The sequence below is a fragment of the Myotis brandtii genome, unplaced genomic scaffold (genome assembly GCF_000412655.1).
Source record: "Myotis brandtii unplaced genomic scaffold, ASM41265v1 scaffold523, whole genome shotgun sequence".
In the NCBI taxonomy this organism is placed as follows: Eukaryota; Metazoa; Chordata; class Mammalia; order Chiroptera; family Vespertilionidae; genus Myotis; species Myotis brandtii.
Window position 1 is genome coordinate 1,297,583 of NW_005369902.1, and position 17,736 is coordinate 1,315,318.

A 17,736-nucleotide genomic window follows, 5' to 3' on the forward strand; every position below is an offset into this window, starting at 1 on the left:
TAAACATTACTTAAGACAAAACAGCTCTGCCTCCCTATTGGAAAATGACGGTGCCATTAGTGCAGGGGGGGCTGGAGGAGAATACATGTTCACGTTCCACACTCTGGCGTGGTGTTCATGTGGCCGGGGAAGTCCTCATCCTCCAGCTGTGAGACTTTTGGTCCAGGTGCTTCATATGGTCCTGGACCCACTTCTCCTTTGGGGGGAGAGGGAGAGAGGTATTCCCTGTTAGTATTTGTTTCTGTAAAATCAGTGCAGGGTACAGAGGGAAAATAGAAATGCACAGAAGGCTATTTATCTTGTTTCCCTATTTCCTACTTTTTGTTACCCTATGTTCAAATGTCAGTTCTAATATCAAAAACCAGGAAAATCTTTCTTCATCATCAAAGATGAAAATAAAATTTACTTGTCACTTACTAAGAACCAGGTATGAGTTAAGTGCACAGCTTGAAATATATAATTTATTCCTTACACTTAGAGAGGTCCTATTATTATCCTATGTTATACATGACATGGAAGGAGACTTGACTTGGGGTGGTGAACACACAATACAATATACAGATGATGGCTTATAGAACTGTACATATAATTTTATTAACCGTTGTCACCCCAATGAATCCAATTAAAAAATAAAACACACACACAAAAAGGTGGCCAATATACAAAATAGACCCCAACCCAGCAAGAATGCAAATAATATTAAACATTACTTAAGACAAAACAGCTCTGCCTCCCTATTGGAAAGTGACGGTGTCATGAGTGCAGGGGGGGCTGGAGGAGAAGACATGTTCACGTTCCACACTCTGGCGTGGTGTCTGCGGGGCCGGGGGAGTCCTCATCCTCCAGCTGTGAGACTTTCGGTCCAGGTGCTTCATATGGTCCTGGACCCACTTCTCCTTTGGGTCGGCACAGATGTGCTTGGCCAGCTTGGTTTTGAAGCTGTGGATAGAGAAGCGCCCGCACAGTTAGAGGGAGCACTTGGGAGGAGGGAAGGGTGTGGCAGGAAGGGGCCTCTGGACCCAGTCGCTGTTTGTGCCCCCCTGGGGGAGGCTGGCCTGGCCACCAGAGCCTCCGCCAGGGTGTGAGCCGCGCCCCTCAGGGAGCTGGCTGTGGCACCTCACTGGGTCTCTCGGGGCCTTTTGTGATGAATAACAGGAGGATCTGGATGACACAGTCTGGGTAGATTTTATCCCCTGAGTACAAGGTCCTGAATTAGTCTGATGTCTGTGTTCTGGGGCAGAGCTTTGGATTGGGGGCTTTGGGGATGGGGGTGGGGGATGGGGGATTTTGGGGAGGGAAGGGCAGGCTGAGGCGGGTGTGGAGATGAGCAGGGTTTTCTACCCACATGACAGCTTTCTGGGCACAGTGGCTGCTGGTGACTCGGTAGCTCCTGAGCTTCTGCAAAGGGATCTTCTTGTTGGTCACTGTGAAGCAGCAGGTGGACGCGGTAAGGAGCGCACCTGGAATAAAGCCACAAGGAGAAGCCCTTCAGGAGGTGCGAGGTTTACTCAGCCTGGCTGTGGCAGGAAGTGTCTGGGGGAGGAGAGCAGGGAGGCCAGGTGGTCTCACCCCCGCCCCACCCCCACCCTCCAGGAGGAGAGCAGGGAGGCAGACCTGGTCTCTCCCATCCCAGGTCCTGCCCTTTCGCCCTCGGCCCTGAGGTGGGCTTAAGATTTGCAGTCGGTTTTCCCAGCTGCATGGTGGGGACAGGTCACGGCTGACTTTGAGGCCAGAGTGACCCATCCTGGCTATGACCCCCAGTCTGCAGAGTTTGGGGAGATCCGCTGGGGCCCGAGAAAAGGCCCTGGATTTGGAGTGGGCAGCGTGGCTTTCATCCTGGCGTGGCCATGCCTGGGAGCTGGTGGGAGTAGGGCTCCTCTTGTCCCCCCTGGGCTCTGCTTTCTGTTTCTAGAACTGCATGTTAACGTGAAGCTCCCAGGACCCCTGCTGCTCTGATCGGCTGGGAGGTGGGGCATGTTGGCTTAGGACCTCCCAAAAGGAGAGAGGACAGAGAGAAGGAGAGAGGGGGCTTACCTGGCTGAGCCACCACCTCGGCGCTGAGGACGGCCACGGCCACGGCCACGGCGAGCTGCAGGCACAGCAGCCCTGCGGAGACCTTCATGCTGGAGGCTGCGTGCGGATAAGAGCTTCCACCTGAGAGTTGTTGGCGCCTGGGCTTATCTTGGCCTCTTATCTTGGCCTCTTCTCCTCCCCTCTTCTCCTCCAGCCGCTCTTCCTGCCTTTTATAGGAAACAGAGAGGGTGGGCACTCCCAGAGGGATGTTGGCCCGGGCAGGGGCATGGTCGTGTCAACATCTGCTGAGCCAGTGGCTGTGCTGCCAACCGTTTCCCAGGAAATGCAAGAGGGAAGCTGTGGGCCGCAGCAGCGCGGGCACGGCTTCCTTCCCTCCTTCATGCAGGACATGGTCCAGGTACCCCATGGCCTTGCTTAGAGCAAAAGGCAAAACACTCCCGTGGGGAAGAGCTCGGCATGCGGGCTTCACGCATCCTCACGCGTTCAGTCTCCGTGCCACTGTCACCGTGCCCACTGGGGGGACCGCTGAGTGGCCGCAGGGATGACATCGCCTCCCATGGGAAGTGAGTGGTGCCTGGCAGAGAAAATGAGCCTGTGCACACAGACCCCCGGGGCGGCTGCCAGCGCTCACGGAGCTGCGAGGCCCTTTCCCCGAGCCGGGTTTATTGTGGGAGTCCCGCACTTGAGACAAATCAAAGCCAAGTTCTGGTGACAGGGCCTCCTCACACCACGACGGGTGCCCTTCTGCACCTCGGGCCCAGACGGCTAGGATTTGACAATCACCGCTGCGTCCAGGCCCCTGTGGTCAGGGATGTCCTTTGAGTTTCTGGAGCTGCTGGTGGGAGGGGTGTGCAACTTGCTGGGAGGTGGGGGCAGGGCTGCAGTGGGGGCGGGGCCCGGACAGCGCTGGCGCCCATAGGAGCCTGGCCAGGCCTTGGCCCGAGGTTCCCGTTGGCCATGCTCACTCCTGGCTCCCGGATTTTGCTCACTGTTTGTGCCTGCCTGGGATCCTCTCCCCTCTGCTGTCCATTCTTGCGAGTCTTTCCACTCCAACAAAACAAGCCCAGTGAGAGGAAAAGACAGAAACACAAAGAGTCAAGATTAGTGCGATAGGAAGCGCTGATGTGACGCAAAGCTGGTTTTCTGACAAGCCTATAATGAAGCTAAAGCCCTCCTGAGACTGACCACGAAGAAGGGGAAAAGGGCCCTAGCTGGTTTGGCTAGGTGGGTAGAGTGTCAGCTGTGGGCTGAAAGGTCCTGGGTTGGATTCCAGTCAAGGGTTGTAGGCTGGTCAGGGTGAGCGCAGGAGGCAATCAATTGATGTGTCTTTTTCTCATCAATGTTTTTCTCTGTCTCTCCCCCCTCCCACTCTCTCTAAAAAAATCAATGGGAAAATATCCTTGGGAGAGGATTAACAAAACAAAACAAGAAAAAAAAAGAAAGAAAGGAAAAAAGGCATAAATAGCCAACAGCAGGACATCACCACGGAGCCTGCAGACACCAAGAAGATAAGAACCTATGCCAGTAAATTTAATTCAGGAGAAATGGATGAACTCCCCCCAAAACATAACTTATCAGACGGCAAGAAAAAGCTGGAAAGAAGTAATTCTAAAACTATTAAAGAAATGTGATCAGTAAGTGAAAATCTCCCCGCAACATACCCGCGGGCCCCAAGGGCTTTAACAACTCGTTCCTCCAAACCACTCCAAGCACAGTCATTTCAATCTTACACAACTTCTTCCAGAGAATATATAAAAAACAGTGTACACTCTTCAACTCCTTTTATGAGTCTTACACAACTTTGACGCGAAAACTTGTCAAGAACCAACAAGAGCTGGGCCGGTGTGGTTTGGTGGTTAAGCATTAACCCATGAACCAGGAGGTCACAGTTCAATTCCTGGTCTGGGTACATGCCCAGGTTGCAGGCTCCATCCCTGGTGGGGCGCATGTAGGACAGGAGGCAGCCAATTGATGATGTTTCTCTCTATCCTTCTCCCTTTCTCTCTAAAAGTCAATAAAAACTGTGGAGAGCGGCTACAGCGTTTGGACAGGTTCAAGCCTGGGACTAATGAGAGGGCACAACCCTCTCGTGGCAAAGCCACGTGCAAGTCCCAGCACTATAGTTGTAAGGCTACACAGTGGGGCCTTGACTTACGGGTGTCCCAACTAACGAGTTTTTCTGAGATATGAGCCGTCTCTCGGCCGATTTTTTGCTTTGAGTTGACAGAGTAATTTGAGTTAACCAGCTCCTTAACGAGCTCCGTCATGGAACAAATTAAACTCGTAAGTCAAGGCCCCACTGTAGTTGTAAGCTTGTCCTTATGGCCCAAAGCTGTGGTCCCACGTGGCTGAGTGACATGGGCTGCAGGAGGTGCAGCAAGTAAACAAAGCTTGTTCAAGTGCATGTACTTGAGTAGATTGGAAACCCACAAGAACGTTGTAAACATCTTGACCACGCCCTTACTTTGCCTCGTGGAATCTGGCTATAAAATAAGGACTCGGCTTGCAGGCTGGGGCACTGTCTCTCCATCTAGAGAGGAGCGTCCTTCTGAGCCCCAGCTTTATTCTCTTGTCTGTCTTTTCTAAATCCTTCACCACCTCCTCTCAGGTTCACTCATGGCCGTGCCGGCAGGCACAAAAAAAATATTAAAAACCCCCCCCAAAACCAACAAGAAGATTGCAAGCTTGTCCCTCTAGAGTCTCTAGATACACATCCCATTCTTTTCCACCCTCTTCTGTGGCTGGGGAAACTCACCCGGGTGGATGACAGGAATGGGACTGCAGGTCCTTTGGCTTCAGGTTGGGTCCGGACACTGGGGAGCCCCTCGGGCATTGGGGAGGGAGAAGAGTTAAGGTGGGGTACTTATTTCTCTGCTATCTCCCCGGTGCCTCAGCCTGGGTGCAGCCAGCTCTCAACTGAGGCTTTTCATTTCCCTTGCCATGACCCCCTCCATGACTGGCTCCAACTTTGGGGAGCCATGCCCTGCCCTTTTCTCTCCAGCTCTAGGGGTGGTCATCGCCCTGTTATTAGCACCCCTGTGGTTTCTCCACACCCAGCCCACCTCTTGGGAAACAGCATTTTTATTAAATCTTCCTCAAATTATTCCAATGTAAGCATCATCTGTTTCTTTCTGGAACCCTGACCGACATAGGTTTGAGTGCCAGAGGGGTCCTTCCAAATGGGGTTCTGGGAGTGGGTTGCTCGTATATTTTAGGAGCACAAAAATGACAGCTGTTGACAGCCTTACTACTTAAAGCATCACCTGTATTAGTAAGGCAGACGGTTAACAAGCCCTCCAGGTGGTTCTCATGTGCATTGGAGTTTGAGGAGCATGGAATGACAGCTGTCGCATGGCCATCTCTCAGACACAGTGAAAAGCCACCGGAGGGCTCTTAAGGGTGTTGGCCACTTCTCACGACCTCCAAATATCTCACAGCGCCCCCATAATGGACGTGTCCCCTGGCCTTCCCCGGAGTGCAGTTAGGGGATGGTAGAGCCCTTTGCACAGAACAGATCAGTTTCAACAGATCCACCTCCCTGAGCTGTGTAGACAGACGCCTTCCTAACCTCCCAGGGAAGTTCTAGAATTTCAACCTCACTGACTACAGGCTTCTGTTTAAGTCTAGACTCCAATTAGCCAACCTCGCTGAGCATTCACATCACTGCCAGGTTGGTGCCAACACATGCAATTCTGAATTCTGGGCAAGTAGGCCCATGTCCATGAATTTGGCCCATTGAACCTTGTATGTCATTCACTGCTCAGAATCCACTCCCACAGACATGGGTTCAAGTCCTGGGTCTGCCACTTCCTAGTTATGCAATCTGAAGCAAATTAACTCACTAGCTTCTAAGAGGAACTGATCGCTAATTATTGCCTCATTGTGTGTTGTGGGAGTCAAATCAGATGATGCCTGGAAAGCTTTGGCGTAGTGGCAGTGATTCCCATTTCTAACCAGTCCCAGGTGCAGCTGCTGCTGCTGGTCTGAGGACCGCGCTGGGAGAAGGGCTGCTGCCGTGGAGCGGGGTTTGGATCTCGGGGGGAGGAATGGGACCTTGGCCGGGCGGGCACAGGCCAGGCGGTGATGCTGGTTAAACAGAGGTGCAAGGTGGCCACAGTCACCCCAGGAAGCCCCGGGCTGGACTGCTAGTCAGAAAGTTCTGACCCACGGAATCTGTGGCCGTGATTAGGGGATCCCTAGACTAGATACAGATGGGCTACTTACTAAGGTACTGCTTGACTTGAGGCAGGAAATCCTAGCTTTCATGTAGAACAGATTCATGGCTTCTTGCCCCATGATCAGATCTAAGCCAGTTCCTAGCCCTGAAGTTCCTGGGTGGAGGGGGGCTGGGTCCCTTTCAGGAAGGGCCTTGCCATGCCAAGTCGCCAGGTGGAATACAGGACACCCAGTTAAATCTGAATTTCAGATAAGGAATGAGTCATTTTGTAACAAATAGGTCCCTCGCAATATTTTTGCTAAGCCTGGAAATCCGTGGGTTTATACTAGAAACATTCCCCCAAGCCTTGCCCAGAGCAGCCTGCTGCCATGTAACCAGGGTGACTCTGCTTTGGGGAAGGAAATGCTGGGACTCTCTGGTAATGGCCTTACGTGGATGGTATTCTCTGGAGACCTAAAAATTCACCCTGCCCACCCGTCAGTGAGGGAGCAACAGACGTCTCCTAGACCGAAGAATTCCGTGATTTCAGAACCATTGTGTTGCTGTAGAGTCTTAGCATCCAAGCGTCCAGCCATCTGACTCCGGTGTCCTGGGCAATTGTAGTGCTTTGCCATCTCATGTCGTCACGCCATAGGGCTGGCTCCACTATGCCAACGTGGCGGTTTCCAGAGGTTTGTTTACTAAAGTCTATGCTCAAGGGATAACTTATTGGGAAGCTCTGTTATATGTCAGGTTAAAACTAAAAATGCTCCGGGAAGCAGAGCGGGGGCCCCCTGTGCTTATGCGTCTCCCTGCCCAACTCATTTTCATTGTTTGAGGCTCGGAGGTATATTGACATAGGGCAATCTTTCCACGGAACAGATACCCGACTTCGGGGGTGGCTAATGAAAAGGGGAGGGAGTCAGCATTAACTGGAGTTCTCTGTCCCCGAGACTGGGTCTCTCCAGAGAAAGGCAGGCCTGCAGGGGAGAGAACATTGCATTGCGACACTGAAGGGGAAGTCCAGCCACCACCCTGTAAACACTGCAAGATCTTCCTTTCCCCTTCACATCTGCCTGCAACACTGTCCTTTCCAACGGGCCCAAACAGGAATCATTTGAGCCTTGCTTTAAATCATGTCATGATAAGGCTTCCCAGCCCCTACGAATTTTCACAGGGGGACCAAATCTTGCTCTGAAATGGGTGATTGATGGCCTGCCAGGCAAGCCCTACTACTTCCATGCTAGGCCATGGAGTCATCTTTCTGGGTATTCTCTGGACCGGCATGCAGTCAAACGTGAATACTTACTGATGATTGAGGGGTCTAAGAAGACTCGGGGGGGGGGGTTGGGGGGAGAATTATTATATAATTTATCTTCCAAACCAGACAGGGAGAAGCAGGATTGTCCCAGGCAAACCGAAGTGTGCAATCTCCCTGCCCCCTGGGATCGTGGCCTCTTACCATTTGTTCTGTTGCCCATTAAGGTGCCTACAGTTTTTAACTTTGGCTGCTTTCTTTTTTCCTGGAAAATCCCAGGATGCATGCCTGGGACTGCCCCTTCCCATGACTAAATAGGAACAATCTTGTATTCGGCTCATGCTGGAGCTATGAGAGAAAAAAAAGGGGTGGGTGGGTGGAGGGAAGTTTTTCAGTAGCAGCAGCAATCTTGTAGGAACACTTTTACATGTGTGTTTTTTTTAAAATATATATGCTGACTTAGAATACTTGGAAAGCATTTGTTAAAAAGAATAAAAATATTATACAGCCATTTGCACACTCAGCATTAAGACATAACCACAGAGAAAATATTGTTGGTCTTTATTCTTTCCATGTGAAAATTTCAAGAATTTTACTAGCCCCGAGTTAGTCTCAGGTTTGTTTGTTAATGTTATGTCAAAACCTTGTCAAAATCCTTGTATATCCTTCAATAGCTTAAGTCCTTAATGGCTGAATAAGTTATCTAGACCAGCGGTCGCCAACCTTTCGGACCTCACGGACCACCAGTGGTCTGCAGACCACCGGTTGGTGACTGCTGATTTAGACCATACCTTGCTATTGGGCGTTCAGTCTATTCCACTGGGATTCCAAGTCATGCTGTCATGTCTTTATCAGCATCACTGTTGATAAACACGGAACTTTTAGAGACATGGCAATTGGTTTGCTGGGTCAATGGTATGAACAGTTTCAGGCTATTAAAACATATTTACAAACGTATTTGAATATTTTTGTATATTTCACATGTAATACAATTCACAAATCTTGTAGGTATAGCTTGATTACTTTTTAATCTATGTATATAACATGTAACCACCACTCATATCAAGACTGATATTTCCAACATCCCTGAAGGTTCTTTTGTATCTTTTTCAAGTCGATGCTTCATTTCCTAGAGGTAACTTCAGTCAAAATCGATTGCCTGCATCGACCTGTGAACCAGGAGGTCACGGTTCAATTCCCGGTCAGGGCACATGCCTGGTTGCAGGCTCGATCCCCAGTGTGGGGCGTGCTGGAGGCAGCTGATCAATGATTCTCTCTCATCTTTGATGTTTTTATCTCTCTCTCCCTCTCCCTTCCTCTCTGAAATCAATAAAAAATATTTTTTTAAAATGTTTAAAAAATAAAATTGGTTGCCTATTCTTGAAATTCATATAAATGGAATTATGTAGAATGCATTTTTTGGGTCTGAAGTCTTATGCTTAATTAATGCTTTGTTCTTTTCATTGCTAAGTAACATTCCACTGTATAAACACACCACAGTTTGTATCTACTCTCCCATTGATAGACATTGGGAATACTTCCAGTTTGGGGCTATTATGAACAGATTCATAAACATTCTTGCTCATTCCCCTTTTTGTCTGTATGGGTTCAGTTGTCTCAAATATTTACTTACAAGTGGAACTTCTGAGTCATAGAATATGCCTATGTTTAATTTCAACAGAGACGGCTAAAGTGTTTTCTAAACTTCTCACCAACAATGCTCCGTTTGTTCTACATTCCCATCAACACTGGGTTCTATCAATCTTCCCATTTTAATCATCTTGGTGGGTGGATGGCTGTTTTTCATGGTGTAGCCGATTGCATTTCCCTTGCGATTCTTCTAGAAGCATTACTGTGACCGAGTTCTCCTTCCCACACTCTGAGCCTCCGGTAGAGGTGCAGGCTGAGCCAACTCCTGACCTGAGATGGCACCCAAGGAGGAGCCTGGGGGCAGAGAGCAAGCAGTGAGGAGACACCGAGCACGTACTGAGGGAGTGAAGTGGTGACAGCCTGCAGCTCCCTGTCAGCCTCAGCAGAGGGTGACATCAGAAGGGAGCCCAAGAAGATGCCAGTCAGCTCAAGTAACCTCCCCAGTTCTTTGCCCCCTGTTGGCAAGGGAAGGAATTGCAGCGTACAGATACGAACCAGTTTATGTAAGGACGTGGATTTTCAAAACACAAATATTCAAGTTAGGCACATAAAACATCAATAATGTAAGAGGACGTATCCCTTGGGACATTCTGTTGAATGTCATTGAGTTCATTGTGATTTGAAATATAATGGCACAATCCCAGAGTGCAGCCGGCTGGGCAATGTTCAGGGGAAACAAGTGGATTATCTTCTACTGTGGCCTGGGGGTGCGTCCAGGGTGAGTCTTCATGCCTCTGGCCTTTGGGGTTTGTGATCCAGGTACTTCATGCACCCCTGGGCCCAGATCTCCGTAGCCAGCTTGGCTAGAGGCCGTGGAAGAAAGAGGTTAGGATGAGATGGAACCTTTGTGTCAGGGAAGCACACCTCTCACCTGGCTGCCATGTAGCTGCCTTATTCCTCCTGGAGTTTGGAGGTGCTTACCTTGGGCTTGACTGGAAAGCTTATCTCCAGACAGGTGATAGATCTGACTAACAGGTGTTTGCCAATAGGGAGGGCTCCCACCTGGCTTGCTGGTTTGCATTCTAGGCACTTTGCTTCCCCACTCGACCCTGGCCAACAGACAATGCCAAGCTTCCAAAAGGTGTGGCTCCTGGAGCTAGAGGGCGCTGGTGAGGTCATCTGCCCCATCCCCTCATTTCCTGCCTGGGACACAGTGCTAGTTCCACTTTTGAATGGGGTGTCTTAAGACTGGAGAGAGAAGTTGACTTGCCCTAAGTGACACGGAGAGCCGGGGTCAGCCGTGGGATCAGAAGCTAGGTCTCTGCTTCCAGGGGGGACCAGCACTGTGGCACCGCCACACGATGACAATGATGGGCCCTGAGCTGGAGCAGCAGGACGACAATCCTCCCTCCCTTCCTGAGGGATCTGGTCTTTGTGCCTCAGCATGGGGGGCCTCCTGTCTGGAGAAGGAGCCAGCTATGCTCATGAAGTACAGAGAATTTTGCTCTGAAGTGTCTTTTAAGGAAAGGTGATCCCATGCCCTCAAATGGAGGCTTGCAAGTTCTTGGGATTGGGGTACAATGATGGAGATCTCAGGGGTGCCAACCCTCTAAATACATAGTTGCTTTTCAAGATTATAAGAGAAGGGTCTATGTCCTGGGCCCATTATTCTCCTTCTTCTACAACATTTAGCACATCACTCTGGCCCATCCTTCCCAACCTCACCCCAGGACCGTCCTTCCTCAGACCCCCATCTCCTCGGCACCACCGCAGTGGCCTGCTCTCCGGCCTTCCCCTCGCACTCTCTCCTGCACTCAGATACCAGGCTATTCTTCCTGGCGCATGCCTCCGAATGTGACACTGTCCTTCTCTCCCGTTTCAAAACCCTTTGTGTTTCCTGGTAACTCCTTGACTTCCCACTTGAAATTCAAGAGCCCTTGAGATCTGGCTCCAACCTTTATTTGTAAAACTCCCAAGTCCTCTGTCTTTCCATAGCTCAGCTGGATGGATTTCCCTCCTCTGGTTTGCTCCCCTCCTCCCTCTCCTGTACCAGCTCTGAAGATCCCTTTTTGTTTCCCACCGCATGCTGCCCCTCAAGACCAGGCCTGTTGAAGACCCCCCCTTCAATGGAAAGCTTTGAGTGCTCCTCTGGGTAATAAACATCTACTTCCCTCATAGATTAGGGTTCACTTCTGGGATATTACCCTGGGTTGGAGAGAATTCATTAGATGGTGAAAACTTGGGATTACACAGAAACGTTTGAAGACTGCTGCAAGAGATCAAGAGAGAGAGACTGGCTGGTTTGGCTCAGTGGAGAGAGCATTGGCCTGCAGACCAAAGGGTCCCTGGTTCGATTCTGGTCAAGGACATGTACCTTGGTTGCAGGCTCCTCCCTGGCCCGGGCCCTGGTCAGGACTTATGCAGGAGACAACTAATCGATGTCTTTCCCTGTCTCTTCCACTCTCCCTAAAAATCAATGGGAAAATATCCTCGGGTGAGGATTAACAACAACAACAAAGAGAGGAGAGAGGAGAGAGAGAGGGAGAGAGAGAGAGAGAGAGGCTGGTGAAGTTAGGTGTGGCGAGAAAAGATGGGAAGTAAGACCTATGGGATAAGGGCATGTCATGTTACAGGCTAGAGCCAGAGGGCTGAAACAGCTTGATCTGGCCCTGCTAGGTACTCCCTGACCCTCAGTCGAGTCCAAAAGACTTCTTAGAGCAGTGGTTCTCAACCTTCTGGCCCTTTAAATACAGTTCCTCATGTTGTGACCCAACCACAAAATTATTTTTGTTGCTACTTCATGACTGTAATGTTGCTACTGCTATGAATCATAATGTAAATATCTGATATGCAGGATGGTCTTAGGTGACCCCTGTGAAAGGGTCGTTCGACTGCCAAAGGGGTCGCGACCCACAGGTTGAGAACCACTGTCTTAGAGGATGGCCCCTGTACCCCAAATTGCCACCCGTTGCTGCCATTTTCTCCCTCCCAGTTAAATGTTATCCCGTAAAAAATAAGACCAAGTAGTTTAACATTATATATATATATTTTATTTGAAAATTCCATAGTTACCTAATAACATTAATTTCATCAACAACATTACATAGCTTACATTTACAAAAGCCCAGAAGTGTTTCACGCCGACGACCCACGGGAGGATTCCCAACACTGAAGGCACGTGAGAGGGAGAATGATCACACCTGGCCGTGAACTTAGCTGGGCTCACAGGAAAGGAAAAGGTCACCGGATTTGGCATTTTTCATTCATTAGGATTTACAGCAGATAAAGTCAAACCATCAATAGCTTATACTTAATTAAATATTATTTAAGAAATGCTTTGCTTTACATTATGTACATGGTAATAAAATAATGCCAGCTGCACCTGGGGAAGGTTGAGGGGAAATAAATAAGGGTTTCCTCAGACTCTGACGGTCTCTCCATCCAGGTGTGACGTGTTAAGGCTTCAGAGCTTGGGCCCTGCTGTCCAGGAGGCCCATGGTATCCTGGACCCACTTCTCGTTGGGGTCCGCGCAGATCTCCTTGTCCTTTTTGGTCTTGAAGCTGTGGGCACAATTAGATGGAGCACCTTGAGGATTTTGCCCAGGAGTGCGACCCATTGGCTCCCAGCCTTGCTCCCTTGGTGAGGGGCCTGGATTGGGACAGGGGAGCGGGGAGGATGGAAGAATGGGAGGTCGGGAGGAAGAGGCCTGAAAAGGAAGCTTGCTCTTGCTGTCCCTGGGGAAGCCCTGCAGGCTCCTGGCTGAAGAAACGTGGGTGATCTGACCAAGCTCCTAGAAGGGGAGCCTGGGGGGAGGGGAGGCCCCTTCTCGTGGGCTCAGTTTCTCTCTAGGGTAAAAGGCCCATTTGATTAGATGGTGCATTTCTCTGGCTCATGTGGACATGAGTCCTGACCTCAGAGCTTTCGACTCAGGGTGTCAGGACGTGGTTCACTCACATCACAGCTTCCTGGAGACACTGGGTGTTGGTGACTCTTGTGTAGCTCTTCAGCCTCTGGACGCGGATCTCCTTATCGACCACACTGTAGCAGCAGGTGATGGGGATGGAAACGGACTCTGGAAAACATTTTGTGAAGAATGAGAACAGTGAGGATGTGTCGTGATCATGCATTTGAAGGGAAGGAGGGGAAGGTAGGGGAAGACAAAGCAAATACAGGAGACCCAAAGAGGATCCACCACTCCCAAGTTCAGTGCCTTAGCCCAGATCCCTCAGATAAAATGCTACCTGTGAGTCAGTTTCCTCTAGTGAACTATGGGGCCCCTCGCGAATGACGGGGAAGGGGGAAATCTTGAGTAACAAGGCGAATCCTGTGTTGTTATTATAAGGGGCCACTGATCCAAAATTTCTGACACTGGAAAGATACGTTCTAAGACTTTGCATCCAAGCTTTTTGTCCCGTTAGCTCTAGACCCGACCCATGTCACATGCTGAGATGCCTTCGATGCTTGATGCAGCCACTGTTCTGGAAACTCCACCGCCCACAATAAAAACGTGAAACCTCCCACAGGCGTTTCTTCCTCTCCACTACTTCCCGAAATGCCCTTCACAGCCACAACGAGAAATGGTCCTTTTTTTCGGTGCCACATCCCCAAACAGTGAGAGAGTCACTGATGTCGTGGCTGCATTTAGTGTCCCAAAGCCGGTCTCAGGAAAGGTCAGAGGGACCGGCCACCAAATTCTGGCTCTGCCTCTGACCAGCTGGGACATGACTGCTCTTCTCATTTCCCCTCTTGGCTTCACTTTCTCCCTCTCAGGCTTTGCGACAAGCCTGGGACGACTCATGCTGAGAGGTTCGTACCTGCAGTCATGAAAACCTTAAGCCCTAGGCAGAGAAGGGCCTTACCTGGGTTGGCGAGCACCTGGGTGCTGAAGGCGGCTGCTGTGAGCAGCAGGCACACCAGGGTGGCGGAGACCTTCATGGTGGAGGCTGTGAATGTGAGTTTCGGCCTGAAAGGTGCAGGTTTCAGGATTGGCCTCGACCTCTCTGCTCCTCTGGCTGCTCTGGCCATTCTGTCTGCCTTTTATAGGAGGCAGAGAGCATGGCCAGCGTCATGATCCAGGAAGGATGAAGTAAGACCCTGAATGTGCTGAGTAGGCACTAGGACCTGGGGGCAATTTCCAGACACAGAGAAGGAAGCTGTGGAGTTTCCATTGTTTGCTTAGACTGTGTGGAGCAGAGGTGGTGGGGTATGTGGCTGTGCCCAGCAGAGTGTAGGTAGTGATCTCATTAGATCAGGAAGGGTTGCAATTTCTTTGAAATGGAAAGGGATCTGTTAGAAAGGAAGAAGGGAAGCCCAGGTCACAGTGGAGTGAAGAGAATCAAGGGTTTGACCCTCCCCAGGGCCAAGAAGGCCTGGGAGGGGGCCCTAGGCTTTGCCTGTATTCTCTATCAGACTCAGGTGCTTGCATCCTAAATTAGTCAGGCTCCTCTGAAAGCCACACAGGTCGCTTGATAGAACTCGGCAGAATGGTGGAATCGGGAATTTTCAAGTCTTAATGACCTAGAAACTTAGATTGTGGAGCCCAAGAACTGGGCAGCACATGCTGTCCTTCTAGGCTGGTGGTTTCCAAATGTTTTATTTAGACACTAAGGTTTCTTTTCAAGTAAAGTCATATGAAGAAGCCCAATATTTTATGCAGGTTCAGGTGGAACAAGTCTGCTTGAGGAAGGCCTCCCAGATCCCTTCATTCATTTTTGTTGGGTGAAGTGGTCTACAGATGTCAATTAGAAAGTTGATGAGATGTCTCCATTCAATTCCATAGTTTAAAAAGTAATAAACCAAAATGTGTGGCCTGGCTGGCGTGGTGCAGTGGTTGAGCATCGACCTGTGAACCAGGAGGTCATGGTTCGATTCCCAGTCAGGGCACATGCCCAGGTTGCAGGCTTTATCCCCAGTGTGGGGCGTGCTGGAGGCAGCTGATCAATGATTCTCTCTCATCATTGATGTTTCTATCTCTATCCCTCTCCCTTCCCCTCTGAAATCAATACAAATATATTTAAAAAATATGTGGGATAGTGGTTTCCTTTGTGATATTGACATCATAAGGGAGCTTTTGAGAGGCAGGAATGTTCTATATCTTAATCAAGGGAGTGGTGCTTAAATAGTTGTCTACATATGTGAAATTTGTGAAGTTGTACACTTGAAATTTCTATACTGCATATGTTATATTTCAATGTAAAGTAAATAAAAAGAAAAAACACAGCTTTATTTTGCTCATATTTCATTTGTTTTTACATGTGTATGTTAACTGCTCTATTTTTTTCCTGGTGATTAAAACATTCAGTTTCTTATATCAGATAGCCTTCTATATGAGCAGGTGACAGAAATAGGAAAATCATAGTCATTAGGGATCAATAAGGGGTAGTCAAAGTAAAGGGAATTAAATGTCAAGTAACTTGAACCTAGTCTTGATTTAGCCAAAAACTAGCCAATGACTTGTCCAATGTGACAGTGGGAAAATCTTGACTCAGAGATTGTCCTCATCTATAAAATTAGGGGTTTTCACAAGTTCAGGGATGACAAATAGTTTTCAGTCATGTATTAGCTTCACAAATTGATGGTGAATATAAAATACTGTGATTGATTAGTGATGTCTGCCATGGGTACAGTAAGAGAAGGTGGTACTACTATGTAACATAGTTGCTATTTCTGGATTAAATCATATTTAAGCTCTTCTACAATTTAAGTCATCTATGATTGTTTTCAAAGGATCTAATCAGAGACCAGAGAAGCTAGGATGTCAAGAACGGCAGGTAATGGTTCTTAGCTCTCAGCCCTGGGAGAGTCAGAACAGATCGAAAGTCTGAATTTGGTTACTAGAAACACAAATTAATATCTGTGTCGGAGAAGGCACAAGTTATTTCACTTTTTTATACTGCAAATTCCTTACCTATTCCTTTACTTTTCAAATGTGAAAATGGAGTTTATTGCAAATATTAAATTATCTGACACTGATAACTTGCTTTGCAGAATAAGTACATGTGGTAGGTGATCAATAAGCTAGCTGTTAATCAATAGTCAAATAATGTGACTGTACTGTCTAGTAGAACATTGCTAGGAAGAGACCCAGCATGTGATTCTTGGTGTTTTGTAAAAGTTCTCCTTAAAATTGCTTCCAAGTGAAGATATGTGGCAAAAATAGACCTCTGGGAATGTCTGGGTGGTACATGAAGAAGGAAAAAGGGTGTCCCAGAAACAAAAGGGAATAGAGGTCCTGGGATCCTGGCATGAACCACAGGAGTGGAATGTTGTGGGGCCTCAGAGGGACCTGGGTCAGATCCCAGTGTTGACCCACCCAGGGGTATTAGTTCCACCGGGAGCTCAGAGGTCTCCGTTGGCAAGTCTCTTTGATTATGCAATTTCCCTCTCTCCCTCTCTCTCTCTCTTTTTTTTTAAAAACTGAGTTCGAGAAATCCCACAATAAAAAATTAAAATGAAACTTTACGCTATGCTGATTCAGCAGCTGGTCTGCCCAGAAGCCTGGCTGTGCTGTTTAAGGAAGTGGTCCCCGTGCCTCTCCTCTGTCTCTTCTCCTTGGCGTCTTCCCACTGAGCATCTTCTAAAGTCGGTTGGACAACTCACCTATGGTTCAGTGGCTGGGAAGGGGAACTCAAGGTCAGACAGCTGTCTGTGAACAGAAGGCAGGAATGGTACCCCACTGGGTAAACACATCTGGATCCTTACAAGGTTCTCAAAGAATGTGTTGAAATAGTTCTGGAAATCAGGATATTAGATTTTTTGTTTACAACTCTGTCCCAAGTGTCCTCAATAGCCAGGAACTAATAGAATATGTTGTAAGAGACATTTGCAATTAATTTATTTACATGTTTCCCTTTACAAATGAGGGAAAGAATCATAGAAGCAAAATGATTTGTCATAGGTTGCACACCAGCAGACAGCATAGGGTGAAGCTGTGCCTAGAATTCATACTCCAGCTACTCCGTGACAAGACAGGACCGGTGAGTGGGGATGGCAGAGCCAGAGCCATATGCAATTCCAAGTTAGAAGATAAGAACCCCGCAGAAGACTACAGGGAGGTGCCCAGAAACCCCAGAGACTGTCCAATGCTTGGGTCCCCAGATTTGCCTGTAATATTAGGGTGCCCTGGGAAATTATTAATAAAATATGCCTTAAACCACAGAGTGACTCAGAACTTTTGAAGATGATGCCTCAAATTTCTGAAGTGATCCAGGTGATTTTTAACCACGGCCAATTTGGGAGCCATTTGCCTAGTTCAAATGTCTCATTTACAGATATGTAAACTGAGGCACAGGGTGGGACAATGATTTGCCCAGAGTCACTTTAAAAATTAAGAACAGATTTAAAACCAGAATGCCTGATTATGTATCGGGCCTCCCTATTGGGTCCTTGGTATGGACAAGGTCTTCATTCTAATGAAGGCCCCAGAATCTGCAATGTTTTGTGTCTATAAGTTCATGTTTCAGGAATAAGCTAGTGTGGTCCCAGCTGAAATGTAAAATATTTCAAGGAGGATTTCTTTTTTTTTTTTTTATTAAATCTTTATTGTTCAGGTTACATTTGTTCCTCTTCCCCCCCCCCCCAAACCCCCCCCCCCCCCGTTCCCCCCCCCCCCCCCCCCCCCCCCCCCCCCCCCCCCCCCCCTTTTGTCCAGTCTCTTCCTGCATCTCCCATTTCCCTTTCCCCCCCAAGAATAGTCAG

At 48.7% G+C, this 17,736-nt stretch overlaps 2 protein-coding genes across 2 annotated transcripts; both read right to left on the reverse strand.

Moving 5' to 3' along the window:
- Nucleotides 1–590: 590 nt before the first annotated feature.
- LOC102257542 (C-C motif chemokine 13) lies at nt 591–2,237 on the reverse strand. Its single transcript, XM_005877614.2, has 3 exons — nt 2,035–2,237; nt 1,346–1,460; nt 591–939 (listed from the first exon to the last, which is right to left on the reverse strand). Exons 1-3 carry the CDS (start codon nt 2,120–2,122, stop codon nt 735–737), a joined length of 408 nt encoding a protein of 135 aa, XP_005877676.1. The 5' UTR covers nt 2,123–2,237; the 3' UTR covers nt 591–734.
- Nucleotides 2,238–12,168: 9,931 nt separating this feature from the next.
- LOC102257853 (C-C motif chemokine 8) lies at nt 12,169–14,034 on the reverse strand. The gene is made up of 3 exons (XM_005877615.2): nt 13,899–14,034; nt 12,994–13,111; nt 12,169–12,599 (listed from the first exon to the last, which is right to left on the reverse strand). Exons 1-3 carry the CDS (start codon nt 13,972–13,974, stop codon nt 12,494–12,496), a joined length of 300 nt encoding a protein of 99 aa, XP_005877677.1. The 5' UTR covers nt 13,975–14,034; the 3' UTR covers nt 12,169–12,493.
- Between the last annotated feature and the right edge of the window lie 3,702 nt (nt 14,035–17,736).

Coding starts and splice junctions, on each gene's coding strand:
- LOC102257542 (XM_005877614.2), bottom strand. CDS start 2,122: ATGAAGGTCTCCGCAGGGCTGCTGTGCCTGCAGCTCGCCGTGGCCGTG. Junction 1,461..2,034: donor CGAGGTGGTGGCTCAGCCAG/GTAAGCCCCCTC, acceptor GCTTTATTCCAG/GTGCGCTCCTTACCGCGTCC. Junction 940..1,345: donor TGTGCCCAGAAAGCTGTCAT/GTGGGTAGAAAA, acceptor CTCTATCCACAG/CTTCAAAACCAAGCTGGCCA.
- LOC102257853 (XM_005877615.2), bottom strand. CDS start 13,974: ATGAAGGTCTCCGCCACCCTGGTGTGCCTGCTGCTCACAGCAGCCGCC. Junction 13,112..13,898: donor CCAGGTGCTCGCCAACCCAG/GTAAGGCCCTTC, acceptor AATGTTTTCCAG/AGTCCGTTTCCATCCCCATC. Junction 12,600..12,993: donor TGTCTCCAGGAAGCTGTGAT/GTGAGTGAACCA, acceptor TTGTGCCCACAG/CTTCAAGACCAAAAAGGACA.